Raw genomic sequence first — 21,997 nt, 5'->3', positions numbered from 1 at the left:
TCTTCAGCCCCACCTTTTTTATTTTGAGACTGGGTCTCACTAAGTTGTTTCGGGCCTTGCTAAATTGCTGAAGCTGGACCCAAATTGCTATCCTTCTGTTTCAGCCTCCCAAGTCACTGGGGTTACAGGCATGCGCCACCATGCATGGCATCAATTGGTTTTTGACAAAGATGTTAACACACAATAGGAAAGGATAGTCTCTTCAATAAATGTGCTGGGAAAAATACTTATTCACACTCAGAATTAATTACAGCCTCTTCTCATACTGTTCACAAAAAATTCACTTAGAATAGGCTAAAGACAAACATGAAACTGTAAAACTACTAGAAAAATATAGGGAAAAAGACACATGACATTAGCTTGGGTAATGAATTTTTAGATATGATCTCAACAACACAGGAAACAAAGCAAAAATAGATGAATGGAATTGCATCAAAATGAACAGTTTCTGCAGAGACAAGGAAACAATGCAGTACCAGTGAAGAGACAGAAGAAAGGAGAGTAAATATTCACAAAACAAACATCTTGCTAATATTAACAAGATTAATTAAGTTTAATTAATATTAATCCTATTAAGGGTTAATATTAAATTCATAAACTCAACAGAAAAGCAAGAAAACAATAAAAAAAGGGAAAAGGATCTCTACAGACATTTCTCCAAAGAAGACAGGTATATGAAAAAAATGTTCAACATCACTGATCACAAGAGAAATGCAAGTTTAAATCACAATGCTATATCACCTCAAATTATTAGAATGTGTATTAACAAAAAGGAGATAACAAGCACTGGCAAAGGTGAATAAAAGGGAATGGTTTCACACTGGTATGGATGGAATGTATAAAACAGACATTGTTTTAGTCAGCTTTTTTACCACTGTGACTAAAAGACCCAAGTAGCACAATTGTAGAGGAGGAAAAATTTATTGGAGGGCTCATAGTTTCAGAGGTCTCAATCCATAGACAGCCGGCTTTATTCCTCAGGACTCCACCCGCCAATGGAGCACCTCCTCCCACCATACCCCATCTGCCTCTAGTTACCACTCAGTTAATCCAATCAGGGATTAAATAGCTGATTGTATTAAAGCTCTCGTGGCCCAGTCATTTCCCCTCTGAACCTTCACAACGTTGTCTCCCATGAGCTTTTGGGGAATACCTCACATCCAAACCATAACAGACATAATGGAAAACGGTACAAAGGTTTCCCCCAAAATTAAAAATACCATATGATGCAGTAATCTCACTACTGGGTATATATATCCAAAGAAATTGAGATCAGGACCTCAAAGATATATTTTTGCATCCATATTCATTATAGCATTATTCACAATAGCCAAGATATGGAGTTAACAAATGTATATCAATGGATAAATGGACAAAGAAAATGTGGTAAATATACATAATGGAAATCCTACTTTTGCAACAATATAGATGAACCTGGAAGACATTAAGTAAAATAAAACAGACACGGAAAATACCACGTCTTCCTTATAGATGGACTAATTCATGGAAACAGAATAGAATGGTGGCTTTCAGAGGCTGGAGGATAGTGGCTTTGGGGAAATGTTAGCCAATAAAACATTTTAGTTAGAAGGAATAAATTCAAGAGATCTATAATACATGGTAACTACAGTTAATAACAGTATATTACATACTTAAAAATTGAAAAAATGGTAGAGTTTAAAAGTATTCTCACTACTGAAAAAATTATGAGGTAAATAAATTTTGTCCCCTTGAAAAACCAGTGAATGTATATTTCGTAAAATGTACTTCATATTCTGATCCTGTTTTTTGATGTTTTTTAAAAAATACGACGATTTGGAGCTATTCTAGATAATATTGATGACTTTTATGGTTGTTGAAAAAGTTTTGTTCAGGATTGTAACAACAGTCTTAATTGTTAGTGCATGTCTGTGCAAAAAAACAAAAAGTGATGACAGCATAAATTCTTGCTTTACCATGAAGGTAAGAAAATGCCAAATGAATTACTAAGCATTGTTAGAACCTATTATGTAAGGAGTGTAATGCTTGCACTTCTTCAATTCAAACTTTATTTGGGAAAATAATAAAAGCCAAAACAGAACAGTAAAACTTTTCAACATTTCCAAAATGTTAATAGCCTTAGTAGTTTCAAAAGACACCCACAAACTCCAAATTTTTCCAGGTATACACTGAAGGGAAAAGGTGAAACCATTCACTCCTTTATGCCTTGTTTCAATGTGTTAAGGTCTTTCAGTAAGTGAAGTGTTGGACAAGGATACGTCTTCTGGATTTCTCCTCTTTTTCAGTCCAAAAATCAATTTGAACATTTTCAGTGCACATGATTGAACTAAGTACTCTCCAATTTTATGGAATCTTAAAGAAGAGAGTTTTGTAAAGTTGAACCCAACTTTTGGAAGTTGTTGGCCTTTTATTTTGAGATTTTCTTGTGTAAAAATTTTCTCAAAGTTTTCATAAATAACACTGGGGCCTTGCTCAGTGCTATCACATTAATGCAAGTGAAGCTGTAGTCAACAGCCTTCATCATCATCCTGTTCTTCATCATTCCAACTTAAATTGAATGTGTAAAAAAACACAAGGCAAATAATGATAAAATATATGATTCAAGTGGCACTTTGAAGCTCCATGATAAAAGCCTTAAGTCTTAAGCAATTTGATACATCTTATAGAAACAAGAAATTTATCTTGTCATTTAGGTAAATCTGTAAAGCAAGAAAGATAGATCTTTGAAAATTCATCCAAAACATTTACCCTTTTTTTATTGCTTTAATCCTCATATTGACAAAGTTTCCAACAAAGCTCAGGAGACAAACCTTTCTGTGACTGTGACTACTTTAATTTTTTTTTTCAGTTGTAGATGGACACAATACCTTTATTTTGTTTGTTTTTATTTTTAATGTGGTGCAGGGATGGATCCCAGTGCCTCATGCATGCTAGGCAAGCGCTTTACCACAGAGCCACAACCCCAGCCCTGAATGGGGCTATTTTTGAGTATAGAATTCCATGGTTCTCTATGTCTATGCCTTACTACATAATGGCTCTCATATCTGATATAATTTACAATTCTCTCACAAAGTCATTTTTAAAGACACACAATATTAATAGAAAAAAATGATCACAAATACCCTCGTTATATTAACCACAGCAGAGTTTGAAAGGAATAAATTAATCATAGAAATTTTGCCATTCACAGAAGTTGCCAAACTCCGTAAGACCTTTATTATTCACAATTTGTTAATAATAATGAATGATGTTAGCACTCTTTTCCCCTCTTTTTTTTTATTAGTTCTTTTTAGTTATACACAACAGTAGAATTCATTTGGACATAACTATAAAAGCATGGAATACATCTTGTTCTAGTTCAGTCCCCAGTTCCTCTCCTTCCCCTTTTTCCCTCCACCCTGTCCCCCTTTCTTCCACTGATATTTTTGCCATTTACCCATAATTGGTTTTTTAAATTAATTTCTTGTGGATGTACATGATGGTGAGATTCACTGTGGTATATTTTTGTATGTGAATAGGAAAAATATTTCAGATTCATTCTACTGTCTTTCCTTTTCCTATTATCCTCCCTTCCCTAATTCCCCTTTGTCTACTCCACTGAACTTTTATTCCTTTTTTTTTTTAATCCTAGCACAGCCCCTCTGGCCCTCTTATTGTGGGTTAGCTTTCACATATCAGAGAAAACATTTAACCTTTGGTTTTGGGGATTGGCTTATTTCATTTAGCATGATAGTCTCCAGATCCATCCATTTACTGGCACATGTCATAAAGTCATTCTTCTTTTTGGCTGAGTAATACTCCATTGTATATATATATCACAGTTTCTTTATTCAATTTAACAATTTTCACAACAGTCAAATGTGTTTGATATTGCCTGGGTTATGTAGCTCCATGAGAAGCTGAACACCCAGAATAACGAATTTTTGTTTAAACTATCCACTTGTGTAACATTTCACCAAACAGTGAAAACCTGTAAAAAACAAAACAAAAAAACTGTGTTTTACTGATTTTTGTGTTTTACTTTCTATTACATGATAAAATTGTAAGGTCTATGAGAACAGAGTTTTTTTAAAAGTTCAAAATCATTGCTACAATTTTTTCTTTTCTTTTCATGCTACTGGATTAAACCCAGAGGTACTCTACAACTGAGTTACATCCCTGACCTTTTTTACATTTTATTTTGAGACAGGGTCTCATTAAATTGCTTAAGGTCTTGCTAAGTGCCAACACTGGCCTCAAACTTACCATGCTCCCAAATAGCAGGGATTAAAGGCATGTGACATCATAACTGACTCAATGCTATATTTTTAATACCTAGGATATTGAATATTTGTTGAAGACAAATTATCATTTTGTAAGTACTGTTGTTTTGTTCACCATCATTCACAATTAGGTCTAGTTTCAAAACCAGATCTCAGCACATCTCATTCTCTAAAAAGGTAAGTGAAACACACACAATTGAATGTCTGACTCCCTCTAGTGCTGCAAGAGTTCTTACAAAGCCCCTACCACTTTCAGAGATCAAGTTTAAAATCTGTGTGTTTTCTTAAAATACAGGAAGCACAACACAAAATGAAAATAAGAAGGCTTTTGTTCAAAAATTATTAAGCATTTCGAGGTGGTGACAGCAGAGCATTAAAGCAAGCACGGGGCCCTAGGAGACAGCACCTGTCAGATACCCACTATGCCAATCTTGTAAGGCAGGGTCTTGTTAGAACTAGATTTTAGAAATCTTAAAAAATAAATACAGGGCAAAATTATCAGAATTCTCTTTTAAAGTTTTCTCATATTCATGTCCCCTGATGAGTCTGTATTGTAAAGATTTGAAGAGCAGCCTAAAGCTGAAAAATAATTTAAATCCTAAATTACATAAACTACATAACCACTCTTTCTGGTCCCAAGGTGATGTTTTGGCTATATGGATTTCCATCTGGTTATCATTATTTATTGTCACATTATCTCATCAAGTTATTTTAATAATTCAAGATTTAAAATCTCACTGGTGTGATCTTTTTCCAGGGTGTTTATTTATCAAGTAAATAAGCACTTTTAAAGGGAGCAATCACTTTAAAATACTGATTCCTTCCACAAGAGTTTATTAAAAATTTATTTATGCAAATTATGGTGCTTGCTTCTTTAAGAAATTTAAGCATTGTAAGGTAAAAAAGGAGGCTAATTTGCTGGAAATCAACTTTATTGAAGCCCATTAACCACATGATCAATTTGCTGAGTATCCAATTTGCTAAAATTTGCAGAACCGAATGACTACTTTAATGGAAATATTTGTCATCTTTTAACAGGATTTTTTATTTTAGTGATAGTAATACACTCACACAAACACATACATAGAAAATTATACATGCATGTATAATATACATGTACATATCACATGTACATATTAGATATATACACATATATACACATACTTACTTGTGATTATATCTAACTTGTTTTTAAAAGATTAAGAATAAAAGAAAGATTATCTGGAGCTGGGGTTGTGGCTCAGTGGTAGAGCACTTGCCTCACATGTGTGAGGCACTGGGTTTAGTTCTCAGCACCACATATAAATAAATGAATTAAAGCTCCATCAACAACTAAAAATATATTTTAAAAATATCTGGAGGAGACAACTATAATGGATCAGGACCAGGTGATTAATCTTGATTAAATGGAAAATAAAACAGGATGAAATAGGAGTGATCATATTATTTATTGAGTATTCTATGTCAGTTGTTGATTGAGATACTCTGAAAATTGGTGAAAGAATCTTAATACTAAAAGTTTGAGGAAAAAATCAACATAAATGTGTTCCTAATCACTTTCTTGATATATCCAAAGTTTAGGATGGTTTTCCTCTTTGTTATAAACTGTATGGATTTTTTTCTATAAGAAAATCTGCCTATGTCAATGGCTCCTCATTAGAAATTACAATTTCAGTACATAATATGGCACTAGTTTTTCCAACTACTTCTAGTTTATTTTACAATACTTTCAAATAACATTTTCAACTTTTGTTTTTAAATTTTTTTAGTTGTATTAGGACATATACCTTTATTTTATTCATCTATTTAATTTTATGTGATGCCAGAGATCAAACTCAGTGCCTCACGCATGCTAGGCAAGTGTTCTACCACTGAACCACAACCCTGGCCTCCATTTTCAACTTTTTAGATACTAAAAGCATTTTAATACTCTTTTAGTATCTACTAGCCTATTTGTCATGTCCATCTTAATTTGTAAATTTAAAAGCATTTGAAAAAAAATCAGAATTTTGACCTGAATTGTATTTAAACTAAATTTTTGTGTAATCACTCAAAATTTAACTTAGGTTAACTTTAATTTGAAAACATCAGGAAAAAATCAAAATTAGCTCAAATAATTCCATATTAAAAATATTCCCACACTAAATTTTATTTTGGTTAGTAATAGTGAAAATAAACAATTATATATTTCATAGGCAATAGCCTAAATTGGATATTTTTGTTGATAAATTATTCTTAGTAAGGTTGCTGAGTATTGCTACTTAACAGTACAATCCAAATTTAATAAATATGGCAAATAAGTCATTGGCAAATTGATATTCAACCACCTGATTTTTTGCTAATTGGCCTGTCTATATACATAGAAGAGGGAAGGGTGAATAGGACTTTAAGAAATCCCAATTTTCAGGAAGAAAATGGAAGAGAAAAAGTTATTAGAAAAGTAGGAAGAAGTCCAAGACTCTTCAGAAGAATGGAATCTCAAGGAAATTTAGCAATGTCACATGCTATAAAGTTCCAGGATAAGTAAGGTCAGTGGTAGCTTTGTAGGCCAACTTTTCAGTAGAGAGTGATTTGGGGAGTCAGTTTGCAAAAAGTTATGAAATGAATGTACCAAGATTAAACAAAATTATTTTCTTAAACCCAACCAGATAAAGTCCTCAAAGGCAAGGACTTAATTTTATTTGTTTTACTAATTTGAGAATTCTTCTATTTTTCTCTCTTTCATCTAGAGTTGTCAGATTTAGTAAATTAAAATACAGAAAGATAAGTTTGAATGTTAAATAAAACGAACTGAATAATTTTTAGTATGAGTATATCCTAAACATTGCATAGGACATAGAAAGAGATTCATTATTTATGTTAAAGTCAAATGTATTTATTTGGGGGGATGCAAATTTAACTGGGTGGATTGTTTTATCTTTCATCTCCCAGGAGGAAAGGGGATTTATTACAAGTGAGATAGGAAGAAATTTGTTTAAACAATTGTTTGAGATGAAAAGAGTTTTGAAAGAGAGCATAAGTAGGGAATTGACCATGTCATGAAAGAAAATCCCTTATTTTTGAAAGAGAATAACAAAAGAAAAATGAAAAGTAAATAAAAAGAATTCATATTTTCTATTTATGAATAGTTTCAAATTTACAGAAAGTGGAACGTATCATATCTATACGTAAATTCTAAAATTATTTAAAAAGTTACAGGTTTTATTTCATCATTTTCCAGATTTTTATCTCACATTTTTCCTTAGGTCAAACCACTTGAAGCAAATGCCAGTCATTAGGACACCCCAAACCTAAAAAAACTCAGCATGGAAGTCCATAACCTATGAACATTTTCCTACTTAAGAATAATACCATCATCCTATCTAGCAAAATGAACAATTCCATAATATCCTTGAACATTTGATCCATATTCCATTTCCTTAAATATCTTGTAAAAATACCAAACATTTTAAAATGGGAAATCTGAAAGCTGAAGTGGGTGGAGATTCTCGCTCCTTTGATAGAGTAGAAAGAGGAAAATGACTGAGCATCACTCTGCCTCAGGCGATTGCTTGATCAGTGAGGATAATAAAAATAACAATCGTAACAAGATTGTTGTGGGCTGTGCCTATTACAGTGTTTGGGACTTATTGAGATTATCAATTATTATGATTGTCAAGGAGTAGCAAGTCTTACAATTAATCTACCTGGGGAGGATTAATGACCAAGGAAGGGTAAATAATATTATGCAGGCCTGGAACTTAAAAGTTAAGCCGCGGCATTCATGGAGAACTTGACCGCCAATCCCTCTTGCCAAAGAGTGAGGCATTTATACCTACAGAGATAGCCGTGGGTTATCAATACCAGGGCCCAATTGATTTTCCCTGTTGGTTTTCTCTCTCTCTCTCTCTCTCTCTCTCTCTCTCTCTCTCTCTCTCTCTCTCTCTCTCTCTGTGTGTGTGTGTGTGTGTGTGTGTGTGTGTGTGTGTGTGTGAGCGCGCGTGCGCGCACGCAAGTTCCAGAGTCACAGCTCAAAAACCGGGGGCGGGGCGCCTGCGCTTGCAGGGCTAGTCCTGCGCGTGAGTTGTTGGCAGCTGCCGCGAGCAGCGAGCGCAGACTCTGCAGCACTGGCTTTGCGATGGGACACCTGTGGCTCCTGGGAACCTGGGGTCTTTGGGCGTTGCTCCTGCGTGCCGCGGATCCCCACACAGGTAACCCAGTCAGGGAGTTAGGGAGGCAAACAAAAAGAGGTCCGTGTAGACCATACCCCTGCTCTCGGGATCTCAGGAGAGGTGGGACCACCTGTCACCTGCTCTGGACCCAGGTTGTGGGTGCAGATCCCAGGCAATTTGAAGACCTGAGAACTAGGCTCGACAGAGAAAGTACAGAAAGAGACAGAGTAACAGAAAGGATAGAGAAAAATAGAGAGAGCCTAAAAGATTGCTTTTAATTTATCAGTATTGCTGTTCGAATTGTGGAACCTCCCTTCAAAGTGACATAGTTGTAAAGAAACTGAAATTGGGCTGGGGAGAAGGAGAGGGGTGGACAGGCACAACCTGACTTATTCCTCCCCTCACTCTTCTTGGATCCTTTTCCCCATTGAAGGAAGGCAACACATGTCAGTCACTTCCAGGGCAGCTACCCAGTGTCTTCAAAGTAATACCCAGAAGAGGGCCTGGAAGAGAGTGATAAGATAAGAAATTGGAATTGTGTTCGGAGATAAGGAGGATGAACTTGAGATAGACACAGCACCGTCTGGAGATAGGATCCTGCTCCCTCCTTGGGGTTCCCTATTCTTGTCTGTCTGTTGCCTGGAGTGACCAAGATACTGCAAGGAGGAATACCTTGGAACTTTTGGCAAAGAGAGACCAGAAGTACAGAGGCTTTGGGTCTGGGGGTTGGCAGCTGATCTCCTTTATGTTGGAGAACATTTGCAGTTATAGGTCAAGTCCACACTATGAATTTTCCAAGCAGGAATGAACTATCAATCATAATTTCCTTAACTTTTTTTTCATACATTCATTTCAAAATATTAATCTCTGTGGCCTTTCTTTGTTTCCCTGCTTAAATCTTTCAACTTACTCTGAGAAATTGTTTTAAATTATAATTAAATTATAAGAACAGTATAGTTTAAGCAGAAAATTAAGCACTTCAATCATGGTGATCTTCAAGATATTTCTAAGAATTGCTTGCAGTTCTCCAAAGAACAAGCAGCTTCCTCACCCTCTGTTTGCTCAGGCAGTTCCCCCTATCTCAAACTCCCTTTGTATTTCTTCATGATAGGACTAGGTTAATTAATTTATATTTTTCCTCCAACATGCAGCAGGGAAATTCCTTCTTTCTAGAAACCAGGATAGCCCAAGCTGTACTCTGAAATGCTCCTTCTGAGTCACCCAGGACACTTTGTTCCCATTTTTCACTCTGTACTGTCTAAACTAAACTTTTGGAAAGTTAGGACTGAAATGCAATGATGTATCCCCAGGAAGCAAACCTAGTTTGTTGAGAGAATTACTGGTCTTTGCACTCACTAAGAACTCAGCATCATCAAAGCACTAGAAAGATCCTAGAAATTATCTTTCCTGAAGTGACATCCTGTCACAGTAAACAATTTCTTCTTAAAACACAATCTTCCTCTTTATACTTGGACTATTCTTTCAGCCTACATACCATCGCACTTCTTATGTGCTTTGGTAAGGATCTACTTCTCCAAATTAGTGTTCTCTGCTGCTCTGTGGGCTACCAAACCTAGTAAGGGTTTAATAAGTGTTTTATCATAGCATAGGTAAGAAGGATGAAAATGATTTTGTATTATTCTTGCTCTTTGGAGTACTTAAGATAGTACTTTACACAAAGCTGGTGAATATTAACTGAGTTAATGACTTCAATCCCTGTCAAGTCATTGAGCCAAAAAATAAAACCTATATGTATTTACTTTTAGTCCTATCATATTCACAATGGTTCTCTTATGATGTTGTGATATGTGACACAAAATGTGGTGCTGGGAATGAAGAACCTGATGATTTTAACTTTTCGCACTTTATCTTTCAGATGACTCTGAAGTAATCCCTAAAGTCATGGAGGTACTACCTAAATATGGCAGCATAAATGGAGCAACAAGGCTGACTATCAAAGGAGAAGGTATCAATCCTTGTTCATGTGTGTCTGTGTGTATGCATGCACAAGTGCCAAGGAATACTATTTTACATTTAAAATTTATGGTTAAACAAAAAGCCCTATACAAAGCCAACCAACAAATAAATAAAAAACCCAGCTAGCATTGTTTCTCTACTTGGCCAAGGCAGTAAAATTCTAACCCTCTTTGATGGGCTAATAAAATCCCTCAAACTCTTAATCTGATCATCTGAATTCTTACTGTTATTATTTGATTAATAGTAAGATCTAGATTTAATAATTGAATTGAATGGAATATCTTTAGCCCAACTCTGTAATTATTTGCTTTACTTTTCATGAGTCTAATAACAAGCTAACTTATTTTTTATATTAAATAAAGCATTTGGGGGCTGTTGAGATAGAATGCAAAGAAAGTTTGATAAAGAAATAGAATGTTGATGAAAGATAAAAGGCAATAGAAAGCAAAACTCTGGATCCCTTCTCATGCCACCTAACCCCTATCGCATGCTTCATCAGGACATAAGTTATGTATGATTCTCTTTCCCCCTGCCTGGTCTTAGGATGAAAATATAGAAGGCAATCAGCAAATATATTTAACGAGAAGCTGCTCCTAGGATTAAATAGAAATATGTGGCTCTGTCAGCCAAAAGAACTTTGAAATATAAATGATAGTAGTATTCAGATACTTAAGAAGTTTTGTAAGATAAGAAACGTCTTTAAAAGATGAACAAAATCTTCTACTTGGTTTTTAAAATAAGAATCTTTTTTTTTGGAGTCAGATAGTTGACAAAGTAAGAAATTTAATTGTTTTTGCTATATATTGGTACATTTTTAAATATTTCTAATATTTTGGAGAATCCAATCTCTCAATGATATTCTTAAAATGTTTATGCTCCTGAATTGTGAAAATGTATTTTGGGTTAAAGTGCTCTTTTCTAGAGTAAAGATTTGAAAACAATGTATTTGTTAAAGATTACTTTTAAGATGTCTTGAACTATTTTTTCCTTATATTGTAAATTATTGCTAAAATGATGTGCTTAGTGGCTGCTGGGTTTTAAACTGGAATTTAAATGTCATCAGAGAGAGAAATATTCAGATTAAAATCAAAGAAACTCAAAATACCCAACTATTTCCTTCTGTCTCCCAGCTTAAACTTTTTCTTATCTAGGAATAATGGCTGGAATTTAAGTACATTGATCCAGCTCAGTCTTGGGTAGGAAGAGGGAAGATAAATCATTCTATTCTTAAAGCATTTTAGAAGGCTATGCTTATTGCTCTAGTTATCACCTTTGTTTTTTAGGTGAGAGATGACTTTCTGAGGAAGTTAGGCTCAGGATTCTTAGTGAAGTACCAAGTGTGTCAGTCTCAATTTCGGAAGACTCTTGGCAGAGAATTATGGAAGAGTGAAGTTATATTTGAACAGCAGACTTCTGTACCCCACATTTATTGGTTTTTCCCTTTCCCTGATTTAATTGCACATTGCAGTCAATTAAAATGTGTTGGTATATATCTTTCTCAGAGGCTAAGTCTAAATAATGTTTTTACTGCTTCAGAGAATTAGAGAGTAGCATAAGGGTTATCAGGGGCTGGAGAAAGGGGAACAGAGGTATTGGTCAAAGGGTATGAATTTTCAGTTATGCAAAATGAGTGAAGTCCTAGAAATCTACTGTACATCCTAGTGTCTATTAACAATAGTGTAACATATACTTAAAATTTTGCTAGGCTGGGTATGGTGGTGCATGCCTGTAATACCAGTGACTTGGGAGGCAGAGTCAGGAGGCTTAGAAGTTCAAAGCCAGCCTCAGCAGTTTAGCAAGACCTTAAGCAACTCAGTGAGAACTGTCTCAAACAAACAAACAAACAAAAAAAGGTGGAGGGAAGTGATTGTGAGATGTGGCTCAGTGGTTAAGTACCTCTGGGTTCCCTGGTACAAAAAGAAAGAAAGAAAGAGAAGAAAAGAAAGAAAGAGAAGAAAAGAAAGAAAGAAAGAAAGAAAGAGAAAGAGAGAGAAAGAAAGAGAGAAAAAGAGAGAAAGAGAGAAAGAAAGAAAGAGAGAAAGAAAGAAGAGCTTATATCAAGTGTTCTTATTACAACAAAAAAATAAGAAATAATGCAAATGGCAGGAGGTAACTTTTGGAGATGATGAATATGCTTATGGAATTGCTTCTGAAAATGGTTTCATAGGTGTATATTTATTTATCTTCAACTTGAACAAGTTGTATATAGTACATTAAGTATATACATCTTTTTGTTGATTGTTTATCAATAATACCTCAATAACACAATTTTAAATAAATACAGATTTTAATATAGGGTTTTGGGTGCACATGATGTATATGGAAGATGTACAAAGCAATGGTAATAAATTTACAAAACATATCAGAGCTACTATGACTACATGAATGAACTTGAAAAAAAAGTTTAAGAGAATACCTTCACATAACTCATCTATGCTGTCCTGATGGATAGATACTCTGTTTTTATAATTGCACACAGCAGCAATAATTTATCAATCAAAACCATTTTCCAAATGTATGTGTAAATTCTGGATGATTACCTGAATATTGGTCCAATATGATTTTAAAATATTTTATTTTTGTAAAAATCATTGTAAAAATTAAATATTATAGAAAGTTATTGATTTGGAAATTGAGTTATCTGAAATTGCACCCACTAGAAAATCTGCTGCTAACACTCTGGAGTATTCCAATGCCACTTGACTATTTCCAAACACAATGTTGACCTTTTAGACAATATATTAAAAAAAAAAAGTTTGCTTAAGAAGCCAAATGTATATGGTTTTATAGTTAAGAAGTCAAAAAAGAACTGTTTTGATCAGTGGCATGTCTTAGAAATAATTTTATCTTCTAAGAAGACTGATTAGATGAGGAAGAAAGAGTTGTGGAGTATTTGTAATCGTATTGCTTTTGTGACTTTGTAGCCATGCTCAATAGTCTTCCTTGATATTTATCTTCCTGTTTTTAAAACAGTGAAATGAGGGGAGTTAACATTTTACTTTTGGTCATTTTTTTCTACTTGTTTCCCATGTATGGCACCACATTTTTGTTGAACTGAAGTATTGAATCATATAAAATTTATGTTATGGAAAGGGCATGGACTTTGGTCCAGTCTGGCTTTCAATTCCGTTTGCCACTCTACATCTTGCATGACCAGAGAAAACTACTTCTCTGAGCCTTGGCTAACCTCGTCAGTAAATTGGGCTATTAATTTCTACCTTTTAGTACTATTGAGAATATTGAAAAGGAAAATTTATCTAAGATACCCATCATATAGTATATATTGTAGATATTAGGGCTATTTTATTTTTCCTATTGTTTGCTTTCATGTTATAGGCCTGGCTTCATTCTGTAGAAGTTATCTTCCATTAATCAGCTGTGTCTTTCCTCCCAGTTGGTTTGAATGTTACAACTTTTCAGTGGATTTCTACATTCCCAGTTCTGTTGAAAGACAGAGAGAAAAAAGAAAGAGAGGGAGAGAGAGAAAAACCAAAAGAGTATGCATTGTACATAACAACTGCCTGCTTATACAACACTGATATTTTCCATGATAGCAACATGGGTGTTACTTTTGGATTGCTGCTATCAGGAGACCCAGGTTTGTGTGCCTGGCAATTCCTGTCTCCAGTACTTCTTCAAAAGAAGGAAAAAAAAAAAGAAAAAGAACACATCACCAGGTCAGGAATTTCCCTCTGAAGCCTCAACTTTTTCTCTGTTTCCAGGGTACACCCAACCCTTCCTGTAATCTTTGTGCTTTGGAGGGCTTCCAAAGGTGTCTTCTTTGTACCAGATTATTTGTTTAGAATTATAGTTTTAAATTAAAATTCTTTTAGGAAGTGATTTCTTTGTATTTCATTTTACCTCATTGGGATTAGTTTAAAAATTAGGAATACACCTCTATTTGTTTTCAAGCAAAATTAAGAGAATTATGGATCTTACTTATTTACTTCATATTTTTCATAGATTTTACTCCTGTAACATAGATAGATAGATAGATACATACATACATACATAGGACATACTATTCCTAAGCTAAAAAGAATCCTTGGCTAGTATTATTATTTCAGGACTATAGCTGCTAAAGAGCAGACCTATGTTATGCTATCATTGATGTGGCATGTACCTAACAGAAAAATAAATATATATACATCACATCCTGTACCACACCACAAGTAAAATTTTCCATTCTTTAGTTAGTTGCCAGCAGTCCTTCTGTGTGTTCCAAACTCAATGTGAACTCCAAAGATAAGCAGAAATTGGCAAAAGAGTGTGTTAAAGAGTGGCTTTCTTTGCTGTTTTCATGTATTTTTTTCACAGTTCCATTTTAGTAGAAACTGTCTTTCTACTTTCAAATCTGCAAATTCAATGCAAATATCTTTCTTTCATATGTAAAATTTATTCATAATCAGTTTATGTCAAATGAGTTGCTGGATCAAGGTTTAACCTTTGAGGAATAAAGTACTATTTATTAAAATCCCTACCATTTGTTGAGTTTCTTCTTACTTTTCCCACATACAAAGGAAGGATAGGAGAGATGCTAAAAAGATAAGGTTTGGAGTAAAAGCACTGACATCTGCAAACTGGGCTCAAATCCTAATTGCCCAACTACTGATTCTGTGTTATTTTGAAAATAGATGTTGTTGCTAAACCTAAATCTCAGGATTTTTTTTGTGACTAGTAAGAGCAGATATCTAGTGAACTCTTCTTCCCTGATATCTTATTGAGCCAGACACCTTGTTAAGTGTGATATGTAAGTTATCACTTTGTGTTTCTAATAGGGTAGGTTATGGTGTTTTTTCTGATGAGGAGACTGAGCTGAGAGAGTTTATAGCTTGCTCAAGGACATACTGGCAAGGAAGTGCTAGAGCTAGGATTCTAATCCAGGGTGTCAAGGTCCAAAACATGGACCCTTCCCATGAAACAGTACTGTCATTGTGCCCACTGTCACCTCACAGGCAGCTTTACCAAGGCTGGAGTTTGGAAGCTTTGGTATTTGATGAACATTTGGCTCAGGAAAGCCTACTTCTTGTCCTGTGCTAAGCTAAACAATATTGTATTCATATTATCTAATGAGCCTTTGAAAAACACTGAAAATGTCCAGTAATTTAAAAAGGAGTCCCACCACAAATGTTTTCCAATCTCCCTCTGTCACTTCAATTACTGAAACCATTTAACGTAAAGCACAAATTGTGATAATGGTTGTTTTGTTGAATACTGGAGACTTCCAGCATTTTAAGAAAATATCTTAAAAATATCTTACAGTATTATAAGTAGGACATTTATGTCATTTACAGCATGATAAATAGTTTGTAAACAGGAATTAAAGACTTAAATTTGCATCTCTAGGCTTACTATTTTTTTTCTTATTTACTAAGGTTAAGTTTATTATACTGTGGGATAAGATAGTCTGTAGGTAATTGTAATATGAAATTTAAATGGCTAATAAACTTATATTAATAACATGAATGCAAATATTGTACTGTAAAATAAATTTTTTTTATAATTTCAAAAATAGTATTAGTCACCATGTTGACCAAATTGGTGCTCTAATGTTAAGTACCTGTAATAGTTCTAGAAAAATATTTTTAAATAGACAATTTTTAAATTTCAGACTTTAGGAATTTTAGATTTTGAAGTAATCTGGGCAAAAACTGTTTACTAATTTAGTTTTATAAAATATTATATTGTAGATAATTTCATAGTTGTATGCAATTCTCTTTGCAAACTAGTCTAGATATGTCATTAACATATTATTAGAAGAATACTTAATTGTAGGGCTTAATTAGTAGAATACTATCAAATTGATCTCATCTATAAGTTTTATTTCAAAGGTGAATATTGTTTCAATAATAAAACATTTTTTCATGTGGGCTAAGGTTGTGGCTCAGTGATAGAGCCCTTGCCTAGAGCGTGTGAGGCCCTGGGTTTGATCCTCAGCACCCCATAAAAAAATAAAGGTATTGACAACTACACCTAAAAAATAAATATTAAAAAAATTTTAATGTGGCATAAAAGTAGTTAATGTCCACTTCCAAGTGTAGTTTTGAATTTGCACATGTAGTGAGATTAAAATAATTTTCTGCTATTTTACATTACATTTACATCAATTTGTCCCATTCTATTGGGTCATGCCCATCAGCATACCAACATACAGTTATTTCACCCACCTGAAAAAAGTAAAAGCAAAATCACTGACCTTTTTGCTGCACTCCCTTCTCTACCACCTCATTTCTCTGCTTCCTTTTACAGTAAATTCCTGAAAAGTGTTACCAGTATTTTTTCCTTTTATTTATAGTTCTTTAATCTTCTCTTGAATCCCAGCCAAAATATAATATAATCCCACCCATTTCTCCATGACTTACTAGGAAGCAGCTTCTCTTTTCTCAGAACAGCAGCCAGTGAATCTAGGGTAATATTAGTCTGATGAGGCTGTGCCTCTGTTTCAAAACCCCCAATGGTTCCCCACTCATAAAAATAACCTAAATGCCTCTATTTCTGGTCTAATTTGTTACCACTTCTCACTTTGCTCATATTTGAATCCACACATATGGTCCCACCACAGGGCTTTGGCACATTCTGTTTCCTCTATTTAAAATGCACTTCCCTTAGATACTTTCAAGCTCCCTCTGAAGAGTTTCCAGGACCATCTATACCTGTGTCTTGCTTAAGAGTTTCGTGGCATCACCTTTGATTTCAGTTATAAATGCTCTGAAGTCACTCTAGCCTTTTGCTTTCCACTGTCATCTTCCCTGGTCAGGAGAACTATGAGCAGCACACATAATCAGTGACTTTGTATGGAGGGAACAGTCTTCAAGGTAAGGCTCTAATGGACTCGTAGGCAGTGGTTGATGACAAGTCGGCCAGGTCCTGAAAACAGAATTGGAAGATCAGAAAAAGGAAAATTAGAGAGACAGCTAAAGGGATCCAAGTAGTTGAGTAAAAAGCATGCCAATCTACGTATCTCAAGTTAACTCCTATAGCATCCCACACAGAAGAGTGCAATAAAAAGATCGACTAGATGACTCATCTGGAGCTTCTCTTTTTGGCTATCTCAGTGCCATAGAAAGTGGCATGGAGTGGAGGCTGTGCATGGACCAACATTATGGACTTATTTCCACCAAGAACAAATAACCTACCCTATTGCCAGTAGCAGAGACCAACACTGAGCTCTTAGAGGTACTACCCTCAAGAAGTCCACCCTGCTACTAAGTGAAAAGTGGATTACATCACTCCCTTCTCTAATGAAAAGAGTAGAGATTTCTTGTCACTGGAACTGACACCTACTCCAGATATGGGCTTTGCCTTCACTTTCCACAGTGTTTCTGCCAGCACCATCTTCTGAGAGCTTGTAGAATCAGATTTATTGTCATGTAATTCCACAAAATATTTTCATTTAATAGTGAGAAAGTTGTAATAATGACCACATGACCACAAAACCTGTGTCACTAGGAAATATCTAGCCTAATAGAATGATAGAAGAGCCAATTTAAACCACTGCCAAGATGCCAGGTTGCAGATAATATCCTGTGAAATGGCCTGCTGTTGTCCATTGTACTCCACATGCATTGAACCGTGAAGATATATGCTCCTATTTCCCAGCAGATAGAATGCATGGACCTGGAAACAAAGGAGTGTTTCCCTTCACCATCACTCTCACTGATCCAGAAATTGAATTTTTGCCATCTCTACTTGCAACCTTAGGCTATCCTATATTTGTAGTGTTAGTTTCCAGGTAGAGAAGGCTTCCACCAGGGATCACAATTTGAGCTATGAACTGAACTGAAACTATTATTACTACCTAATTACTTTGAATTTATCTAGAATATTTAGTACAATTCTAGAGATAATCAATTCTCCTTATCATGAAGAGGTAATGTTTTTGCTTAGTGCAGAAAGGAGGAGTGTATCTGGAATTCAAGATATTTGTGGGAACATCTCTTGGCTTGCATAACTGTGAGTAAGCAATGGCATCAACTGCAATCCAACAAGGGTAAGGCAATTAAGGATTCAGATTTCCCAAAGATGAAGGCTAGTGTCTCCATTATCTGCAGTGCTAATGATAGGTAAATCTACAGTGTGTGATAGAGAGGGGCCATAGTGAGTATTCATTATAGACTCAGCGCCAGTTATGGCAGGGTGGCCTGTGGCTTGTTGCACTAACCCTCCCTCTAGTGTTAAATCTTTAGTAGAGCTCTCAGCTAGCTACCAGACTCAAACTGATATCAGACTTGGTGAATGTGCTTTAAATGTAGGGCATAAGCAGATATGTATGGTGTAAAGCATGGACTGTACCAGATGCCTTTTATACTTAGACTCACATCCTCTTGTTCTTAACTCTAGTTCACAGCTGTGGTAAATAGTTTCCTGAGTACTTTGACTCAATCTATGCTTCCACTTTCCTGCCTGAAGTTCTCTAAGTCACTCACATGTGACTTAGGACATTGGAACCAACATCGCATATACCTATGTGCAGCCCAAAAGTGCAGGAAAAGTTATATCCCCCAGGGGGAACCCTTAACCAATGAGGATATTGCCACTGATTCTTTCATTAGAAGGGCATTCTATATTTTCCTTAGAAATTCCAGCAAGATGGAGCTACAGTTGTCCTCAGTAATGCCCAGCTTCTTTTTCTTCAAGATTTACTTTCCCTTATCCCTTCCTACCTAAACTATTTCTTTACAAGTCTTCACCTAAGACTTACTTCACAGGAATTATAAAATAATATTCCTCAACGCTTTCTAGGTCCTTTAGTCCATTGTTTTTAAACAGTAGTTTTCCCCACCACATATAGCATGGGTATTTGTATAGCATGGGTATTTGGTGGTAGTGGTGGTGGTGGTGGTGATGGTGTGTGTGTGTGTGTGTGTGTGTGTGTGTGTGTGTGTGTGTCTGTGTGTGTGTGTGTGCGTGTGTTTTCTGCCATAATGCTTTTGTGAATGAATTAACTTAAGCCAATTTCTGTGCTACCAAACAAGATAACCTATATAATCATAGGAAAAATATGCAGTCGGTTAACAACTAACTTCAGAACAACTCATTATTATTTATTGAATGATTTGATACTGAATTACAATAGATTATTGTAATTATAGATCTCTAAAGATAGAATTCTGTTATTAATAATTGAGTGTTCTTATTTTTCCAGGTTTCTCTCAAGCAAACCAATTTGACTTTGGAGTTGATAACGCTGAGCTGGGAAACAGTGTGCAATTAGTTTCTTCTTTCCGGTCAATTACTTGTGATGTAGAAAAAGATTCAAGTCATTCAACTCAAATTACATGCTATACTAGGTCTGTTTCAAAGTATCTTTAATAACATCATTCTTTTGATGTCAGAAATAGTTTATGCATATTGGTATTGGAAGAGTTTTGTCACTCTGTATATTGCAAGCAATCTTTCTGATTATCAGTTATGTTTGATTTCATAATGTTTAGATCATTTTATACCTTTATTATATTCAATTATAATGTTCTTTCCACATATGGGCATGATAAAAATATATCCTATATCCTTTTTCATTTTATTAGAGCCATTATCTTATCATTATTGAGCTCTTTTAGGAGATAAATGGCTACTATTAAATTGTAATGATGTACCTCAAAATACCAAAATTATGCTTTCCTGTCCAATTTGATTTATTTTGTTCAAAATATTCACATAGTTATTAAGATTAAAGATGATCATTTTGCATAGTGACATTTCAAGTTCTTTCCTTTCAGCCCAAATTGATGTGTATTATTAGCATCTTAGGAAAAAAAATTAATTTTTTAAAATTGCAACATCTTCAGTATTGACCTTAGCAACAGCATATATTCCAGAGGATTTCATCCACATTACCCATGCTAACTGTTTTTCAGCATCAAAAGCTTCCTTAAGGGAAAAGTTGATTAATACTTTATTTAAAAAAAACACAGCATGAAATATATACCAAGGCAATGTTAGTACTTTTAAATGAATATTATTGTTTTTTTAATTTTATTTGTTATCCTCTTTAATTAGCACCAATAAACACAGACTAGGCATTTGCTGAGCCATATGATATTATAATTTGCAACATGGAGTGGTTCAGGATGGACCCCTTCTCACATGGAATTTGGCTATAAGTCAATTTGAATTGTAGACATTTTTACTTTCAAAAATAACATGTGATCTGGAGCAGTATTCTTCATTAATATTATATGCTAAATAAAATGATTACATTTCTCATATATTCTTCATTTGCCTTCCAGAGCAATGCCGGAAGATTCTTACACTGTTAGAGTCAGTGTGGATGGGATTCCTATTGCAGAAAATAACACCTGCAAAGGTCATATCAATAGCTGGGCATGCAGCTTTAATGTATGTGGATCTTTTCTTATTTACAAATAATTGAGATTGTTTTCTTTCTTTCTTTTTTGTAAGAACTAGGTTTTTACTTTCTGATTTGACAAGTTCTTTCTTTCCATATCCGCCAGTAATTGAAACTCCATAGTAATTGAATCTCTTTTATTTCTGGTTTGTTCCTCCTCCGTTAAATTAATTTTATTAATGAATTAAATATTTATACTTTCAAATTATTTTCTTGGTCACACTTTTTTCCTATTTCTGCTTTTAGTTTGATTCTCCCTTTTCCTATTTTCAAAGGATTCACCACTTCATCTTGAACAGCAACACAACTTTACTTTTCTTCTCTGTGTAATTTCTAATATAGTGAACCTCCACTCAGATTTAATTTCCATGAATAGAAGTGTTTGTAAAACTACATTTTCTTCTAAGCACCATCTCATATATTCTTAAAAATTGTATTTAGGTGTTAAGTGGTGGATTCTGAATACCACAATCGTCCAATATGAGATGGAATGCTAAGCAAAACCATAATGACCTTTGTCCTTGAGATGATTCTGATTCCCATATATTTCTGGCTCCCATTTTTCTACCTAGATGTGGAGCCAGGTTTTGGTTCCTTGAATATCGTACTTAAATGGCTCCCAAATGAGCTAAATTCAGAATAAGTTGACTGGACTTCTTCTTATTCCTCCTTCAGCCTATTTTTTTCTCTGATTATTTCTCTCCATCTCAAGTTAGAAACTTGTTACTACCCTTGGTTTCTCTGTACCTTCACTTTTGGTTGCACAACCATTCAGAAGCCAAACTGTAATGATCCTATCCTCTGACTCAGCTCTTAAGTTCTTCTTCTTTCACACATGACCTTTGTTTTGATACTGGTCTTATCATCATTCCCCTGGTTATGGCAATAACCTCTCAATAGGTCTCTCTACCATCTTCATTGAACAGCTCAGTTTTACCCTCCTCACCAAAAACATTGTCTCCCCCTTGCTTGGAATTCCTGCTTCACTCATTGTGAAGGAGGTTTTCTTAATTCTGTCACAGCCAGGAACCAAGTCAGTCTCCAACAGTGACTTCTAACACGTTCCCCCAGATGGAGGACTCATATAGTTGACTCAGTTCTATTTAGTGAATTATTTCTCATAACTCAGGAGTCTTAAAATTCCCCCAAGAAGATGTGGGAGATTTCTTCCATAGGATTCCTCAGTTGTAAAGTGGCTTAATTCTGTAATTCAGGGTTCAAACAGGTTCTTATAGCATCATTGTGAGAATTATATGAAA

At 34.8% G+C, this 21,997-nt stretch overlaps 1 protein-coding gene across 1 annotated transcript in view; it reads left to right on the top strand.

The window, feature by feature from the left end:
* The first annotated feature begins 8,379 nt into the window (after positions 1–8,379).
* Positions 8,380–21,997, top strand: part of Pkhd1l1 (PKHD1 like 1) — a 142,378-nt gene continuing 128,760 nt past the window's right edge. The window contains exons 1-4 of the mRNA XM_026384545.2: positions 8,380–8,452; positions 10,290–10,379; positions 19,536–19,680; positions 20,620–20,728. Coding sequence (XP_026240330.2) covers positions 8,380–8,452; positions 10,290–10,379; positions 19,536–19,680; positions 20,620–20,728 — 417 coding nt within the window. The remainder of the gene's footprint in view (positions 8,453–10,289; positions 10,380–19,535; positions 19,681–20,619; positions 20,729–21,997) is intronic.

The sequence above is a fragment of the Urocitellus parryii genome, chromosome 7, assembly GCF_045843805.1.
Source record: "Urocitellus parryii isolate mUroPar1 chromosome 7, mUroPar1.hap1, whole genome shotgun sequence".
In the NCBI taxonomy this organism is placed as follows: domain Eukaryota; kingdom Metazoa; phylum Chordata; class Mammalia; order Rodentia; family Sciuridae; genus Urocitellus; species Urocitellus parryii.
The sequence above is the reverse complement of the archived record's forward strand: the minus strand, read 5'-3'. Positions and strand labels throughout refer to the sequence as shown.